The 14,146-nt window shown below is 40.1% G+C and overlaps 1 protein-coding gene across 3 annotated transcripts in view; it reads left to right on the forward strand.

Annotated features, from left to right (window-relative positions):
- MRE11 (MRE11 homolog, double strand break repair nuclease) overlaps positions 1-14,146 on the forward strand; it is a 73,496-nt gene that overhangs the window by 49,758 nt on the left and 9,592 nt on the right. For all 3 annotated transcript variants that reach the window (XM_060104705.1, XM_060104704.1, XM_060104706.1), the window contains exons 15-18: positions 3,558-3,777; positions 4,687-4,770; positions 11,025-11,083; positions 12,951-13,018. In XM_060104705.1, coding sequence (XP_059960688.1) covers positions 3,558-3,777; positions 4,687-4,770; positions 11,025-11,083; positions 12,951-13,018 — 431 coding nt within the window. The remainder of the gene's footprint in view (positions 1-3,557; positions 3,778-4,686; positions 4,771-11,024; positions 11,084-12,950; positions 13,019-14,146) is intronic.

Below are 14,146 nucleotides of genomic sequence, written 5' to 3' on the forward strand. Positions count from 1 at the left end.
TTCTGATTATAAAAGTAATATTTTAGAAAACCTACATTGTAGCACGTTTGAAATATTCAAGAATAATGAAGAAAACAAAAAGCACCCTAAAATTTCATCACCCAGAGATAGCAGCTATTTTTGGTGAGTTTTTTTCTTTTTTCTTTAATTTCATGAAAAAAGGAATCACTATCTTTTATTTAAATCCATACACCTAAAACAAATATCATATAATACCGCTTATATGTGGAATCTAGAAAAATGGTACAGATGAACTTATTTGCAAAGCAGAAATAGAGACATAGATATAGAGAACAAACGTATGGATACCAAGGGGGGAAGGGAGGGTGAGATGAATTGGGAAATTAGGATTGACATATATACACTACTATATATAAAATAGATAACTAATGAGAACCTACTGTATAACACAGGGAGCTCTACTCAATGCTCTTTGGTGACCTAAATGGGAAGGAAATCTAAAAAAGAGGAGATATATGTATACGTATAACTGATTCACTTTGCTGTACAGCAGAAACTATCACAACATTGTAAAGCAACTATACTCCAACAAAAATTAATTAAAAAAAAATAAATCCATACACCTATTCTCAGTCTTCATCTGGGTTGAACTCTCAGCATCTTTTAAAATAAAACTATTTTTCAAAAAAAAATTAAGAAAACAAGTCCAGGGCTTCCCTGGTGGCGCAGTGGTTGAGAGTCCGCCTGCCGATGCAGGGGATGTGGGTTCGTGTCCCGGTCCAGGAAGATCCCACATGCCGCGGAGCGGCTGGTCCCATGAGCCATGGCCGCTGAGCCTGCACGTCCGGAGCCTGTGCTCTGAAATGGGAGAGGCCACAACAGAGAGAGGCCCGCGTACCACACAAAAAAAAAAAAAGAAAACAAGTCCATTTACAAGAACATCAAAAAGAGTAAAATACTTAGGAATAAACCCAATAAAAGAAACATAATACTTGCACAATAAAAATCATAAAATACTGCTGAAAGTAATTTTAAAAGTCCTAAAAAAAAGTACTAAATAAATGAAATGATATCCTATGTTCATGAATTGGAAGACTTAGTACTGTTTAGATGACAGTAATCCCCAAACCCCATCTGCCTTTTTTTCTTTTTTTTGGCAGAAATTGACAAACTGATCCTAAAGTAATGGTAATTAAAACAGTGTGGTACTGGGATAAGGCTAGACAAATAGATCCATGAAACAGAATCAAGAATCCAGAAATAAACTCTGACATTTATGGTTAATTGGTTTTCCAGAAGGGTGCCAAGATAATTCAATGGGGGAAAGAACAGTCTTTTCAACAAATGGTGTAGGGACAGCTGGATATCCATATGCAAAAGAGGCTGGATCCCGATATCACACAGTATAAAAAAATTAGTTCAGGGCTTCCCTGGTGGCGCAGTGGTTGGGAGTCCGCCTGCCGATGCAGGGGACACGGGTTCGTGCCCTGGTCTGGGAAGATCCCACATGCCGCGGAGTGGCTGGGCCCGTGAGCCGTGGCCACTGAGCCTGCGCGTCCGGAGCCTGTGCTCCGCAACGGGAGAGGCCACAATAGTGAGAGGCCCACATACCGAAAAAAAAAAAAAAAAAATTAGTTCAAAATGGATCAAAGAATGGGAAAAAAAGATCAAAGACCTAAATATATGCACTAAAACCATAAAACTCTTAGAAGAAAATATAGGAGTGGATCTTTGTGACTCTGGATTAGGCAATGGCTTCTTAGATATGACACCAAAAGCTCAAGCAACAAAAGAAAAAATAAACTGAAATTCATCAGAACTTAAAACTTTTGTGCTTCAAAGGACGCCATCAAAAAGGGAACCGACAGGGGCTTCGCTGGTGGCGCAGTGGTTGAGAGTCCACCTGCCGATGCAGGGGACATGGGTTCGTGCCCCGGTCCGGGAGGATCCCACATGCCGTGGGGCGGCTGGGCCCGTGAGCCATGGCCGCTGAGCCTGCGCGTCTGGAGCCTGTGCTCAGTGATGGGAGAGGCCACAGCAGTGAGAGACCTGCGTACCGCAAAAAAAAAAGGGGGGGAACAGACAACCCAGGAAACGGAGAAAATATCTGCAAATCATATATCTGATAAGCGTTCGATATTCAGAACAAATAGAGAACACTTATAACCCAACAATAAAAAGACAAATAGCCCACTTCAAAAATGGGCAAAGTATTTGAATAGACATTTCTCCGAAAAGATACACAAATGAAAAGATGCTCAACATGATTAGCCACGAAGGAAATGCAAACCAAACCCACACTAATACACCACTTTATATCCATTTGATCTTTTGTTGGGTCTTCATTGCTGCACGTGGGCTTTCTCTAGTTGCATCGAGCAGGGTCTACTCTTTTTTTTTTTTGCAGTATGTGGGCCTCTCACTGCTGTGGCCCCTCCTGTTGCGGAGCACAGCCTCCGGACGCGCAGGCTCAGCGGCCATGGCTCACGGACCCAGCCGCTCCACGGCATGTGGGATCTTCCCGGACCGAGGCACGAACCCGTGTCCCGTGCATCGGCAGGCGGACTCTCAACCACTGCGCCACCAGGGAAACCCGCAGTGGGTACTCTTCACTGTTGTGCGCAGGCTTCTCATTGCGGTGGCTTCTCTCGTTATGGAGAACAGGCTCTAGGTGCGTGGGCTTCAGTAGTTGTGGTGCGTGGGCTTCAGTAGTTGCGGCTCATGGGCTTAGTTGCTCCTCAGCATGTGGGATCTTCCTGGACCAAGGCTTGAACCTGTGTCCCCTGCATTGGCAGGCAGAATCTTAACCACTGCGCCACCATGGAAGTCCACATCCATGTGATCTTGATGCTTGGAACATTCTTTTTGGGTAGCACGGGGTTCATGACACAAGATTATTTTTCTTTCTCTATAGATTCAGTTACTTTAATTGGTTCTTCACTAGAGAAGCAAGAATCTCATAATTGGTTCTCATTACTTGCTTGTAAAGCTCCTTCTGCCATGCCTCTAGATTCCACCATTCTTGCTCGGAGAAATAAACAGCCACATCCTTGAAAGTCAGAGGTGATGGAGCTGGCTCGGCCATGGGCCCTTGCGGTCCCACCCGGCCCCAGACAGGGTTACGGCCAAGCCAGGTGTCCCAGCTGCCCGCGGCACCTCCCCTGCGGCAGCCTCCAGCTCCCCACCGACCTCCAGGTTTTTTTCTTGTTATTTATCAAGAGCCCATTGTACAAAGTAGCTCAAATGATGACATTCTCTTACAAATGGTGGTGTTGCGTTAGGGGCGATTGCCAACATCCTCCCAGTTCTGAAACGTTTGATTTTGTGAAATTTTATGGTTCTTGATACACATTTTCAAAAGGTCTCATTTTACAGATATCAGTAGTATTGTAAATTGATCTAACAAATCGTAGGCACTGAATTTGATTGATGGGGGAGAGAGCTTCTCCTGTTTTACATTTTTGAGCATGATTAGTGAAAAAGAATAGTTTAGACAGTTTGGCAATATGAACCGTCCATCTGAGTGACTGGATTAATGACTTTTAGGCTGCTGCATTGTCTACTGATGAGTATTTTCCTCTTGTCATCCCTCTTAGGCCATGAGTAGGGCCAGAGCCCTCAGATCTCAGTCAGAGGAAGCTGCTTCCGCCTTTAGTGCTGATGACCTTATGAGTATAGATTGGGCAGAACAGATGGCTGATGATTCTGATGACAGCATCACAGCAGCAGCCAACAAAGGAAGAGGCCGAGGAAGAGGCCGGAGAGGAGGGAGAGGGCAGAATCCAGTGTCGAGAGGAGGATCTCAGAGAGGAAGAGGTTAGCACTGCGTACAGTCGCTCTTACACATTCACACTTGGCAGTCGTGTGGGAAATTCAGAATTGTGTTCATCTTGGCAGAATTGAGTTACACAGTCCTTTAAACATTTATTTTTATAATGCGTAAAAACAGCCTTTAATGTAGTTCCAACATGTACATTTCACATAAATAAATTCTGAATGGCCACATGCACATACAGTTTGAATAGTTCTTAACACGTGTTTTTTAAAGAATTTCATAGTGCTTCTCACACATTGGGAACATTTCATAGACATGTTTACTCTCACATGTACAAAGTAGTAGTGAGGCAAACACTTGAGGAAAATGTCTAGCTAGTGCCCACTAACCGCAGGAAGAAAACTCCAGATTATAAAAATTATTATTTTTGAAAACTGCCCCTACACAATTTGATTTTTTAAAGCAATCATTAAATTAATTGCCATCATTGTGTCTAATGTGATACTGTTGTCATTGAATAGTCCAAATAATAGAAGATAGTCATCCAGTGACTTCCTGATGCATTATAGAAATCCATCCCTAGGAATAGTTTTAAATCATTTTTTTATTAAATATTTATCTGTCGGAATTTTAAGCTGTTAAAATGGGTAGTACTTTAGTTAAAAATCTCCCAGGAGAGAAATCCCCATCTTCTAGTGATAATTGTTTTCATTATCCTTACATTTATAAATTTTTTCCTTACATTGTAATTGGAACAATATGAACCAAGTGTGGCCTAAGAATAGTCTCTGAAAATTAATTGATCAGACTCTAGATGTTTCTTCTTATATATATCTTTGACATCTTACACATAAACTATGTTCTGACATAACTTTATTTAGTGGTGTTTAAAAAAAAAAAAATCTTAGCTACTGATGGACTTGTATACTGACCGCTCATTATTCTAACAGCAGGCGCTGTTCTGGAGACTTCTACTCGAGGCAGAAGTTCAAAGGCCACTACGTCAACATCTAGAAATATGTCTATTATAGATGGTGAGTATAGACTGCAAAAGATCACCTAGCAGGTACTTATAAATTCCAACACAGGAAGACTCAGGAAACCCCATGAGTAAACCTTACTGGTTTGTGTTGAATCACAGGATAAATTATGCTGATTTAAAAGACCTTTGCCATTCATGGAGGCTATTGAAGATGGTGGGCTCTAAAAATTAATTTTTATATCCTACTTTAGACAAATTTGGTTATTTCCCTTTTATAGAGGGATCACTAAGACATGGAAAAGGCAGTTGGTCAGTGTGTCAACAATGATTAAGAGAGAAGGAACTGCTCCTTAATGTACTATAAACTTTCTTTCCTCATGCTGCTTTTGTCCATCTCTACCTTTAGTATAGAGTCATGTGAGCTGTGTTTAAGGGAAGTTATAGTTAGGATTCTTTGAATTGATCTTGTGTATGTGCTGTGGTCTAAAAATTAGCCTCAAACTAAGGGAACCTATTTTTATAAACTATTTTAATAATAATTTAATATAGAAATTTAATAAACTTTTTAATATTATAGTTTATGAGATCAGAGGAAGTTGTAAGTCAGATCTGTGAAAATACACGTTAAAATAGGTGGTGATATATTTTTCTCCCTACCATTCAGAGTATATCCATATGTACTTTATTTATATTATCTTATTATTTGAGATTAATTTTTGACAGATTGGAGAGTTGGACTAAATCTCACAAGATGAAATTTATCAAGGGTAAATATAAACTGTATTTATGTCCAAAAGGACAGCTGCACAGAGAAGTATATGATATTACCAGGGAACCACGTAAGAAAGACTTAGGTCACTAAGGTTGTGCAGGTTGATCTAACTGTCCAAATCTAATGGTGCCTTAAGCACTATTAATAGAAGTAGTGCTTCTTTACAGCAAGGAAGTTCTCCCTCGTAGTGATTGGATGTATCATGCCAAGAATACTGTGCTCATCTTTTGGAACCATATTTCAAGAAAGATGTCAACTTTATATGATCATTCAGAAGAGAAACCATATAATATAAAAAATTTGATAAAAGGAACTTAAGATATCTAACATGGGAAAAATTCAAGTCTTTACAGAAATTAAGTTCTGTTATATCAAAGATCGAATAGATTTGATTTGTTTAGTCCTAAAGACAGTGGTTTTAAATCTATTTTAAGTTATGGATTCTGAAAGCTATGTCTCCTATCTTTAAATAAGTACTCATATGCAATTGTACTCCATTTCAAAGGGCTCAGGGACCCCCATGAAGCCTATCCATGGGCTCCAGGTTAAGAACTACCAACCCAATGAGGATAGATGGAAAAGCTAATCACACACAGATTTAAGTTTACTATGTGATAAAGTGGACCTGGAAGGCTTAAGAACAATTTCACCTACTCCCTCTTTTATAGACGAGGGAATTGAGCTAAGTAATTTGCCCTAGGTTGATAAAACCACTAATAGTACTAATAATAGCTAATACTTATGTGACAATTACTTCAGGCCTCTCAACAGCTCAGTGGGATAGGCACTTATTATTTCTCTGTTTTACAGAAAAGGGAACTGAGGCTTTGAAAAGATAGACAACTTACCCAAGGTCTCACAACTAGTAAATTCTAGAGCTTGAATTGATCCCTCATTCTCTGGCCTTCAGAGTGAGTAGGTAACCACTCTACTGTTAGTTTCCAGAGCAAGAGAAGATCAGAGGTTGAGCTACTACTGGCTCTCAGTAGAGGAGTCTTTGCATTATACGGAATAATCTATCAACCAAAATAAAGATGGTGTAAGCTGCCTCAGAAGGAAGTGAGTTGTGACTCCATCAGAGAAAGTTTTCAATATTTTCTGGATGACAGATGACATTGGAGGAAGGATAAAAACATCAGGTCTCGGGCTTCCCTGGTGGTGCAGTGGTTGAGAGTCCGCCTGCCGATGCAGGGGACACGGGTTCGTGCCCCGGTCCGGGAAGATCCCACATGCCGCGGAGCGGCTGGTCCCGTGAGCCATGGCCACTGAGCCTGTGCGTCCGGAGCCTGTGCTCCACAGTGGGAGAGGCCACAACAGTGAGAGGCCTGCGTACCACAAAAAAACAAAACAAAACAAAAAAAAACATCAGCTCTATTAAATGATTCTTAAAGAACCTTCTTATCAAAAGTTCTGCTGCTATGTTTTTATTCAGGGATTATTCAGTACTTGAGTAGGGCCAGCTGAGATCCTTATCTTTTGACTTTAGAAGTATATTGTCTCTGTTGCCGTTTAGAAAATGGCATTTAGAAAGATGCGGTGACATGCTTGGAAGGTGTAAAATGAAAGCAGAGAAGGGAAAAGGAAGTGAAAAAAGGCAGCACGGTAAACGATCTGGGATGAGTTCAACATGTAAAAAGCTTTGTGACTTTGGACAAGTCACTCACTCTCCTAGTTTGTTTACGTGTGCATTGGGAATAATCTTGCCATATTGGATTACTCTGGGGATTAAAAGCAAAAAGCCTTGAAATTCCCTGGTGGTCCAGTGGTTAGGACTCCACTGAGGGCCTGGGTTCAATCCCTGGTTGGGGAACTAAGATCCTGCAGGCCACGCAGTACAGCCAAAAAAAAAAAAAAAAAAAGGAAAGCCAAAAGCCTGGCACATAGTAGGCTTTTGTGAAATGTTTATATATATATATATATAAGAGCTATTATTAAAAAAATAGAAAACAGAGGGAGTTAGAAAAGGATCGTGAGTAAAATATGAACACTTCCATGTTAAACTACCAAAAGTTGGTCAGCGTGCAACACAGAGGCATAGACTTTGTAAATTACCTGCCTTTACCTTAGCCCAAACTGCCTTTTATCATCATGGCTTTGTTGTTTTATGTGAAACTTTCCTTGACACCAGTGGGCAGAATTAATCACTCAGATTGAGTCTTCAGGTTTCCATTGTTGTCATTAAGAAATCAGCTATTGGGCTTCCCTGGTGGCGCAGTGGTTGAGAGTCCGCCTGCTGATGCAGGGGACACGGGTTCGTGCCCCGGTCCGGGAAGATCCCACATGCCGCGGAGCAGCTAGGCCCGTGAGCCATGGCCACTGAGCCTGTGCGTTCAGAGCCTGTGCTCCGCAACGGGAGAGGCCACAACAGTGAGAGGCCCGCATACCGCAAAGAAAAAAGAAATCAGCTATTAGTTTAGCTTGTTGCTTTATTTAAAGTAATCTGTTTTTCCTCCGGCTGGCCATCTTTGGTGTTGTATACTTTCACTATGATGAATCTAGATATGTGATTCTTTTTTTATCCTGCTTAGGATTTATGGGGTTTCATGAAACTGTGAATTGGTGCCTTTTATCATTTCTAGAAATCCTTTGCTATTATCCCTTCAGATATTACCTCTGTGCTATTCTTTTTCTTCTAAGACTTCAATTAAATAAATGTATGACCTATTCACTGTGTCCTACCACTGGAGGAGGAGTACTAACTTCCCAGAGTAGTTATAAGTGTTAAATGAGCCATGCATAACCATTACTGAGCACAGCACTTAGAAAGAATACAATAAATGACTGCTGCTGTTAGTATTAGTGACAGTGTTTACAATTAACTCATGAAAATGGATGTTTCTATAAATCAGTCTAAATTTGTCTTTTATGCAGTTGATTTGGTCCAATGGTTTTGCAGTTTAACTCCAACATTGGCCTTTTTTTGAAAAACGAAACTGACTTTTTAATATGGTCTCTGACAAAATAACCATGGAGTACTAACTATAGTTACTATAAGTTTGGGATAAAAGCAACTTTAAACTATAGCTTCTACGTTTGTATTATAAATGGAGGAATAAAGAGATAAATAAAGGTTCAATCCTATTATAACAAGCTCCATGGAGTATAAAGATTTGTACAATAGTACTGGAGTTTTATTGGGAAAGGTAGATATTACACTTATAACCAGCAGAAGTTGTGAATGAGAGTTAACAGCCCAGACTTTTCCACTGAAGTTTGTCTGCAGAGGATAGTGACTAAGTTAATAAAAGAAGCCTCTGTCTTTGCATTTAATTTACCATGGTTACCACTGCTGCTACTCCATCCATTATGACTAGTGAAATCATTTGAATGCCTACTACATCTAGGCGCTTGCCAAAACAATTTACATTAACTACCTCTTTTTATCCTGTCAACAATTTTCAGCATGAAGTATTATTAACACTGTTTTATAGGTGGGGAAACCGAGATTTGAAGAAGCCAAGGAACTTGGCCACAGTCACCCAGCTAGTGAGTCCACATGGCTCTAACTCTAAAACCAGAGCTTTTAACCCCCAGTACAGTATGTATTGCCTTCCTAACAGAACCGAGTGCTTAATTTTCTGATAATGTTAATTTATCACACAAATATTTATTGGGGATAAAAAGAAAGGAAGGCTCTTGTTTCTTCCAGGAGCCGAGAGTTTGAGGGGTCAGTTAGTGAATAACGATTGAGCAGAAATAGTTTTTGAAAGAGTCACGATTGCTGGCCTTTTCATTCAGTTGCCCTCTCCAGCCTTTTGCGTAGAGTAGGATGTGAGGCTAGTGATTGAGCAGGGTGGGTAAGAACTCTGCTTCTGCCTTTCCTTTCTCCTCTCAGGTAGACATCCTAAGGTTGGGGATAGAACCTGGAATAGGAAAAATGAGGAAATCATAAATTTAGGCTAGGTGGAAAGATTCCTGAGTTTTCTGACTAGGAGAATTTTGGACTTTGTAGGGTTCTTTGAGCATTTGACTTCTTCAAGTCCTCTGTCTTTTTATCTCCTCTTGCTCTGTTGTCTAGTTTGGGGGTTATCTTGGAGGAAACCTTTTTTTTGCATTAGGAAACTGGTAAGGTGTAGGAGAAAATTAAACCTCTAACTGGCTGTTTAAATTTTATTCTAGGTTTTTAATAATCTGCACTTAATTCCAGTGGTGGGGGGATGGGAGGATGGGGGGTGGTTACCCACACCACCAAGCAGTCCTCAGACACCTGCTGGGTGTCCTGCAAGTCAACTCAATTCTGACACTACCTGCCCAGAGACAGCATCAGATCCCACAGGGGAAGGACTCAGTTCCAGAAGACTGCCCCCCTCTACTTCAGATGCCAGTCACAAGTCCAGGTTGTTATCTGTACTTCTGACTAATAGGCTATCAATCAGAGGTCCCCATGACTCCCTCCTTGGATTCAATTAACTTGCTAGAGTGGCTCACAGAACACAGAAAACTAGTTTACTCACTAGATTACTGGTTTATTACAAAAGATATGAAAGGATATGAATCAACAGCCAGATGAAAAGATGTATAGGGCAAAGTCCAGAGCAAAGGAGCTTCTGTCCTCATTGAGTTTGGGGTCTAGGCATGGTGGCACGTGGAAGCATCTTGATTCACCACCTGGAAGCTCTCTGAACCCCCTCCTTTTGGGTTTTTATGGAGGCCCCACTACATAGGAACGATTGATTAAATCATTGGCTGTTGGTGATTGATTCAACCTCTAGCTCCTCTTCCCTCCCCAGAAATCGGGGATGGGACTGAAAGTTCGAACCCTCTATTCCTGGTTGGTTCCCCTGGTAACCAGCCTCCCTCCTCAGTTGTGGTCCCGAAGTTACCTCATTAACATAACAAAAAGCACCTTGATGGCTCTCATTGCTTTAGGAAATTAGGGTTTTGGGGGCTCTCTGCCAGAAATGTGGATGAAGACCAAACATATATTTCTTACTGTAAAATCAAAATATTATAGTTTTGGTCTCAGGAAAAATAAAAATTAACTAAACTTCATGTTTCTAACCAAGTTTACAAAGCTGAAAATGCAAGGATTCATAGGAAGGTTATCATGGAATGAAAGATAAGCTGTTTTCTAGCATTCCCTCTGGACCATTTCTTAGGTACTGAATATTTTTATCAAAGTAGAGGAGAATAAGGAAGTGCTTACTGGAACCATGTGGCTCCCACAGGGAAAGAGATTGCCAACTATAAGAGAAGGAAGACCTGTGGAGGGTTACTTTCACTATATTTGGAGTTCAGTCCATTAGGTGATCAGATTTTATCCTTCAGTTATTTTTCTATAAAATATTTTTAGTGTAGGTGTATTTATGAATACTGCTTACTACTTTATTTGAGTAAACTGGGAAATCATATGAGACTGGTAGTTAGACATATAATTCCATCTCCCGATTTTAAAGCATATTAAGTGGTTTTATAATTAGTCATCATGGATTTTTGCAGCTAAGACTTAGGAAACCTTCAGCTAAAGAAGTGTGCAAATTTTTCTAAGCTTTTTTAAGAATAACATAATGGATGTTTCATCTTTTTCATTATAGCCTTTAAAGCTGCAAGACAGCAGCCCTCCCAAAATGTTGCTACTAAGAATTCTTCAGAGGTAAGAAAAAAAGTTTTCTAGTTGTGTACCAATTTATGTATCCTACATTATGATTGTCAATTCTTTGGTCTACAAAGTAAATAAAAGAAGAAAAAATGTGGAACATTAAAACTGTAGAGAACTTTACTGATTATCTAGACTGAGGGCTTCTAGGGTTTTTGCACGGGAGGAGGGTTTCTCTTTTTCTTTCTTTGATGATGGATCGCATGATTGGACACCCATAAATTTATGTACCCAGTAATATTTTTAAGGATAATAATGTTGAACCAAAAGAGTCCATGCATGGAAAACTATGATTGAAGATGGGCGTTCAGTGCGTAGAGAGGTCTTATTTATTGCTGGCTTCCTTTTGTTACTTATACTCTCATAATACTCTGGCTTGTGTCTTAATGGCTGAAGCCAGACTCAAGACAAGCTACCAGGTCTGAGTCTACGGACCTCTGTGTTCAGCTCTAGGTTTAACATGAAACTTCTGCTCTTCCTTTGGATTCCAAGAAGAGTCCAGAATGGGCTTGATTCTCCTGTTACCTCTCTTTCAAAACACATGTGTCTTACTTCCCAGGCACCATCCCTGGCCTCTACCTACTAGATGCCTGGGGTTTCCCCCCTAGTTATGATAATCAGAATGTCTCCAGACATGTCCAGATGTTTCTGGGATGGGAGGGGGGGTTAAAAATCACACCTAGTTGAGAATCGTTGCTCTATATCATACTGCCCCACCAGTATTTTCTCAAATTTCACTCCTTCTTGATCTCTTGAGTATGTGACACAATTGACCACCTCCTCTTCCAGAAAACTTCTTCTCTGTTTTTTTGGGTTTTTTCCTCTCTTATTATTATACAATTATATATGGGTATACTGGTGCTAACTTTTATCCTGAGCTCCATTTCATTATTCCTATTCAACTATTGCCTGCTGTCGCTTCAAGATCATGTCTGAAAACAAAATTATCATCATGTCCACAAGGTAACTTCCCTTCTAGATTTTTCTTTTATAATGCAAGAACATGAGTTCAGAAAGAGCAAGTCATGGTAACTTTTTCTTTCATTTTTTTGATTGAGGTGACATAGTGGTAGATCAGGGGAATGCTGAAGGCATTTGATTCCTTCAAGGCACTTAAGACAATCTCCTGATAGTTTCATGGACAAAATGCAGAAATATTGGCTGGATTCATAGCCATTTGGACAACTTCATTTAATGGTCTTTGATTAATATTTCAATGTCAGCCTTGGGTGGGGGTGGGTCTCAAGTGCTGCTTTTTTCACTATTTTGTCTTTGGCTTTATCAGTTGGATGAAGACATGGCAAATGTGTGTATTAAGTGTCAAGATAACACAAAATGTAGAGGAATAGGTAGTAATTTGGATGATAGTATCAAGAATCACAAGTATCTTTCATGGGGCTTAAAAGCAGCAAGTGATATTTAACAGAGATAAATGTAACAGAAAAACAGTTATTCCGGTACTTCCCACACAGTCTTAATACCTCGTTTAAAATTGGAGATGAAGCACTGATGGCCTAGTTCCTCATTAGAACCCAAGAAAATCACAGGGCACTGTCCGCACATGACCCAATGTGAGTCATTCACCAATCTGAGTGCATGTTCCTTTAGGTACCCAGGCTGCCGTGGTAGCAGGAGAGAAGTGAGCTCACACATGTTGTATAAAAAAACCATTTGTAAATGAAGAGTGACAGTAGTGGGGAGGTTAGGCAGAGCTTTAGTTTTCATGGTTATTGCTTACATGTTATCTACCTCCTTTTTTGTAACTTTTTGTAAAAATATATATTTTTTGACATTAGTTAATGCATTTTTATTCAGATTTTCCATTCCCACAAAGACGATTTGCTGTTTTGTTTCTCCCCCTTAGGTGATTGCGGTAGATGAGTCAGATACAGAAGAAGACATTTTTCCTACCACTTCCAAAGCTGATCAAAGGTCAGTGCAGTGACTTCCTGCAAAAAGGAACATCTGAAAAAATTAAAAATTATCCAGAATTCAACATATACATTTCTCTATGCTACAGAAGTCTGATTTTTAAAAAAAATTTATTTATGTATTTATGTATGTATGGCCGTGTCGGGTCTTCATTCCTGCACACAGGCTTTGTCTAGTTGCGGCGAACGAGGGCTACTCTTCATTGCGGTGTGCGGGCTTCTCATTGCGGTGGCTTTTCTTATTACGGAGCACGGGCTCTAGGAGTGCAGGCTTCAGTAGTTGTGGCTCGCAGGCTCAGTAGTTGCGGCACATGGGCTTAGTTGCTCTGTAGCATGTGGGATCTTCCCAGACCAGGGTTCAAACCCATGTCCCCTGCATTGACAGGCAGATCTTAACCATTGCACCACCAGGGAAGCCCTGGAAGTCTAACAGATTTATTTTCAGCTAGTCACGTACGTACAAAAGTGAAAAATAGATCAAGGGGTAGTTCATGGAGTCAATGCAGCATTATTACAAGTTTTCACTGAAAATTTGAATAACTTGTCATTCATTTCCTTTTGCCTTTATTACCCAGTGATTTTCTTGCTGGAATACTATGTCCTCTCCAATTAACAGAAAATAGCTTTGTATTTTGTTAATATTCTGTTTCAGCTTTCAGCACTTCCTGTGTGTCAGGTACCATTCTGAGCCTTTGCCTATGAATTAGCTTATTTGCTGGTCATAGTCACTCCAGGAGGTAAATGTACTCAGCTTTCAGCACTTCCTGTGTGTCAGGTACCATTCTGAGCCTTTGCCTATGAATTAGCTTATTTGCTGGTCACAGTCACTCCAGGAGGTAAATGTACTTATAACTCTATTTTCCCCCTTTTACCTTTGAAGAAAGTGAGGCGTGGTAGTCTACGTAACTTACTTAAGGTCACACAGCCAGTCATGTAGCCAAGCATTCTGCTCCAGGACTCATCTCTGCTGTTGCTGCTGCTGCTTCTTTTTTTTTTTTTTAATTTTTTTGAAGTATAGTTGATTTACAATGTTGTGTTAATCTCTGCTGTACAGCAAAGTGAATCAGTTGTACATATACATATTCTTTTTCATATTCTTTTCCATTATGGTTTATCACAGGATACTGAA

The sequence above is a fragment of the Mesoplodon densirostris genome, chromosome 7 (genome assembly GCF_025265405.1).
Source record: "Mesoplodon densirostris isolate mMesDen1 chromosome 7, mMesDen1 primary haplotype, whole genome shotgun sequence".
Lineage (NCBI taxonomy): Eukaryota > Metazoa > Chordata > Mammalia > Artiodactyla > Ziphiidae > Mesoplodon > Mesoplodon densirostris.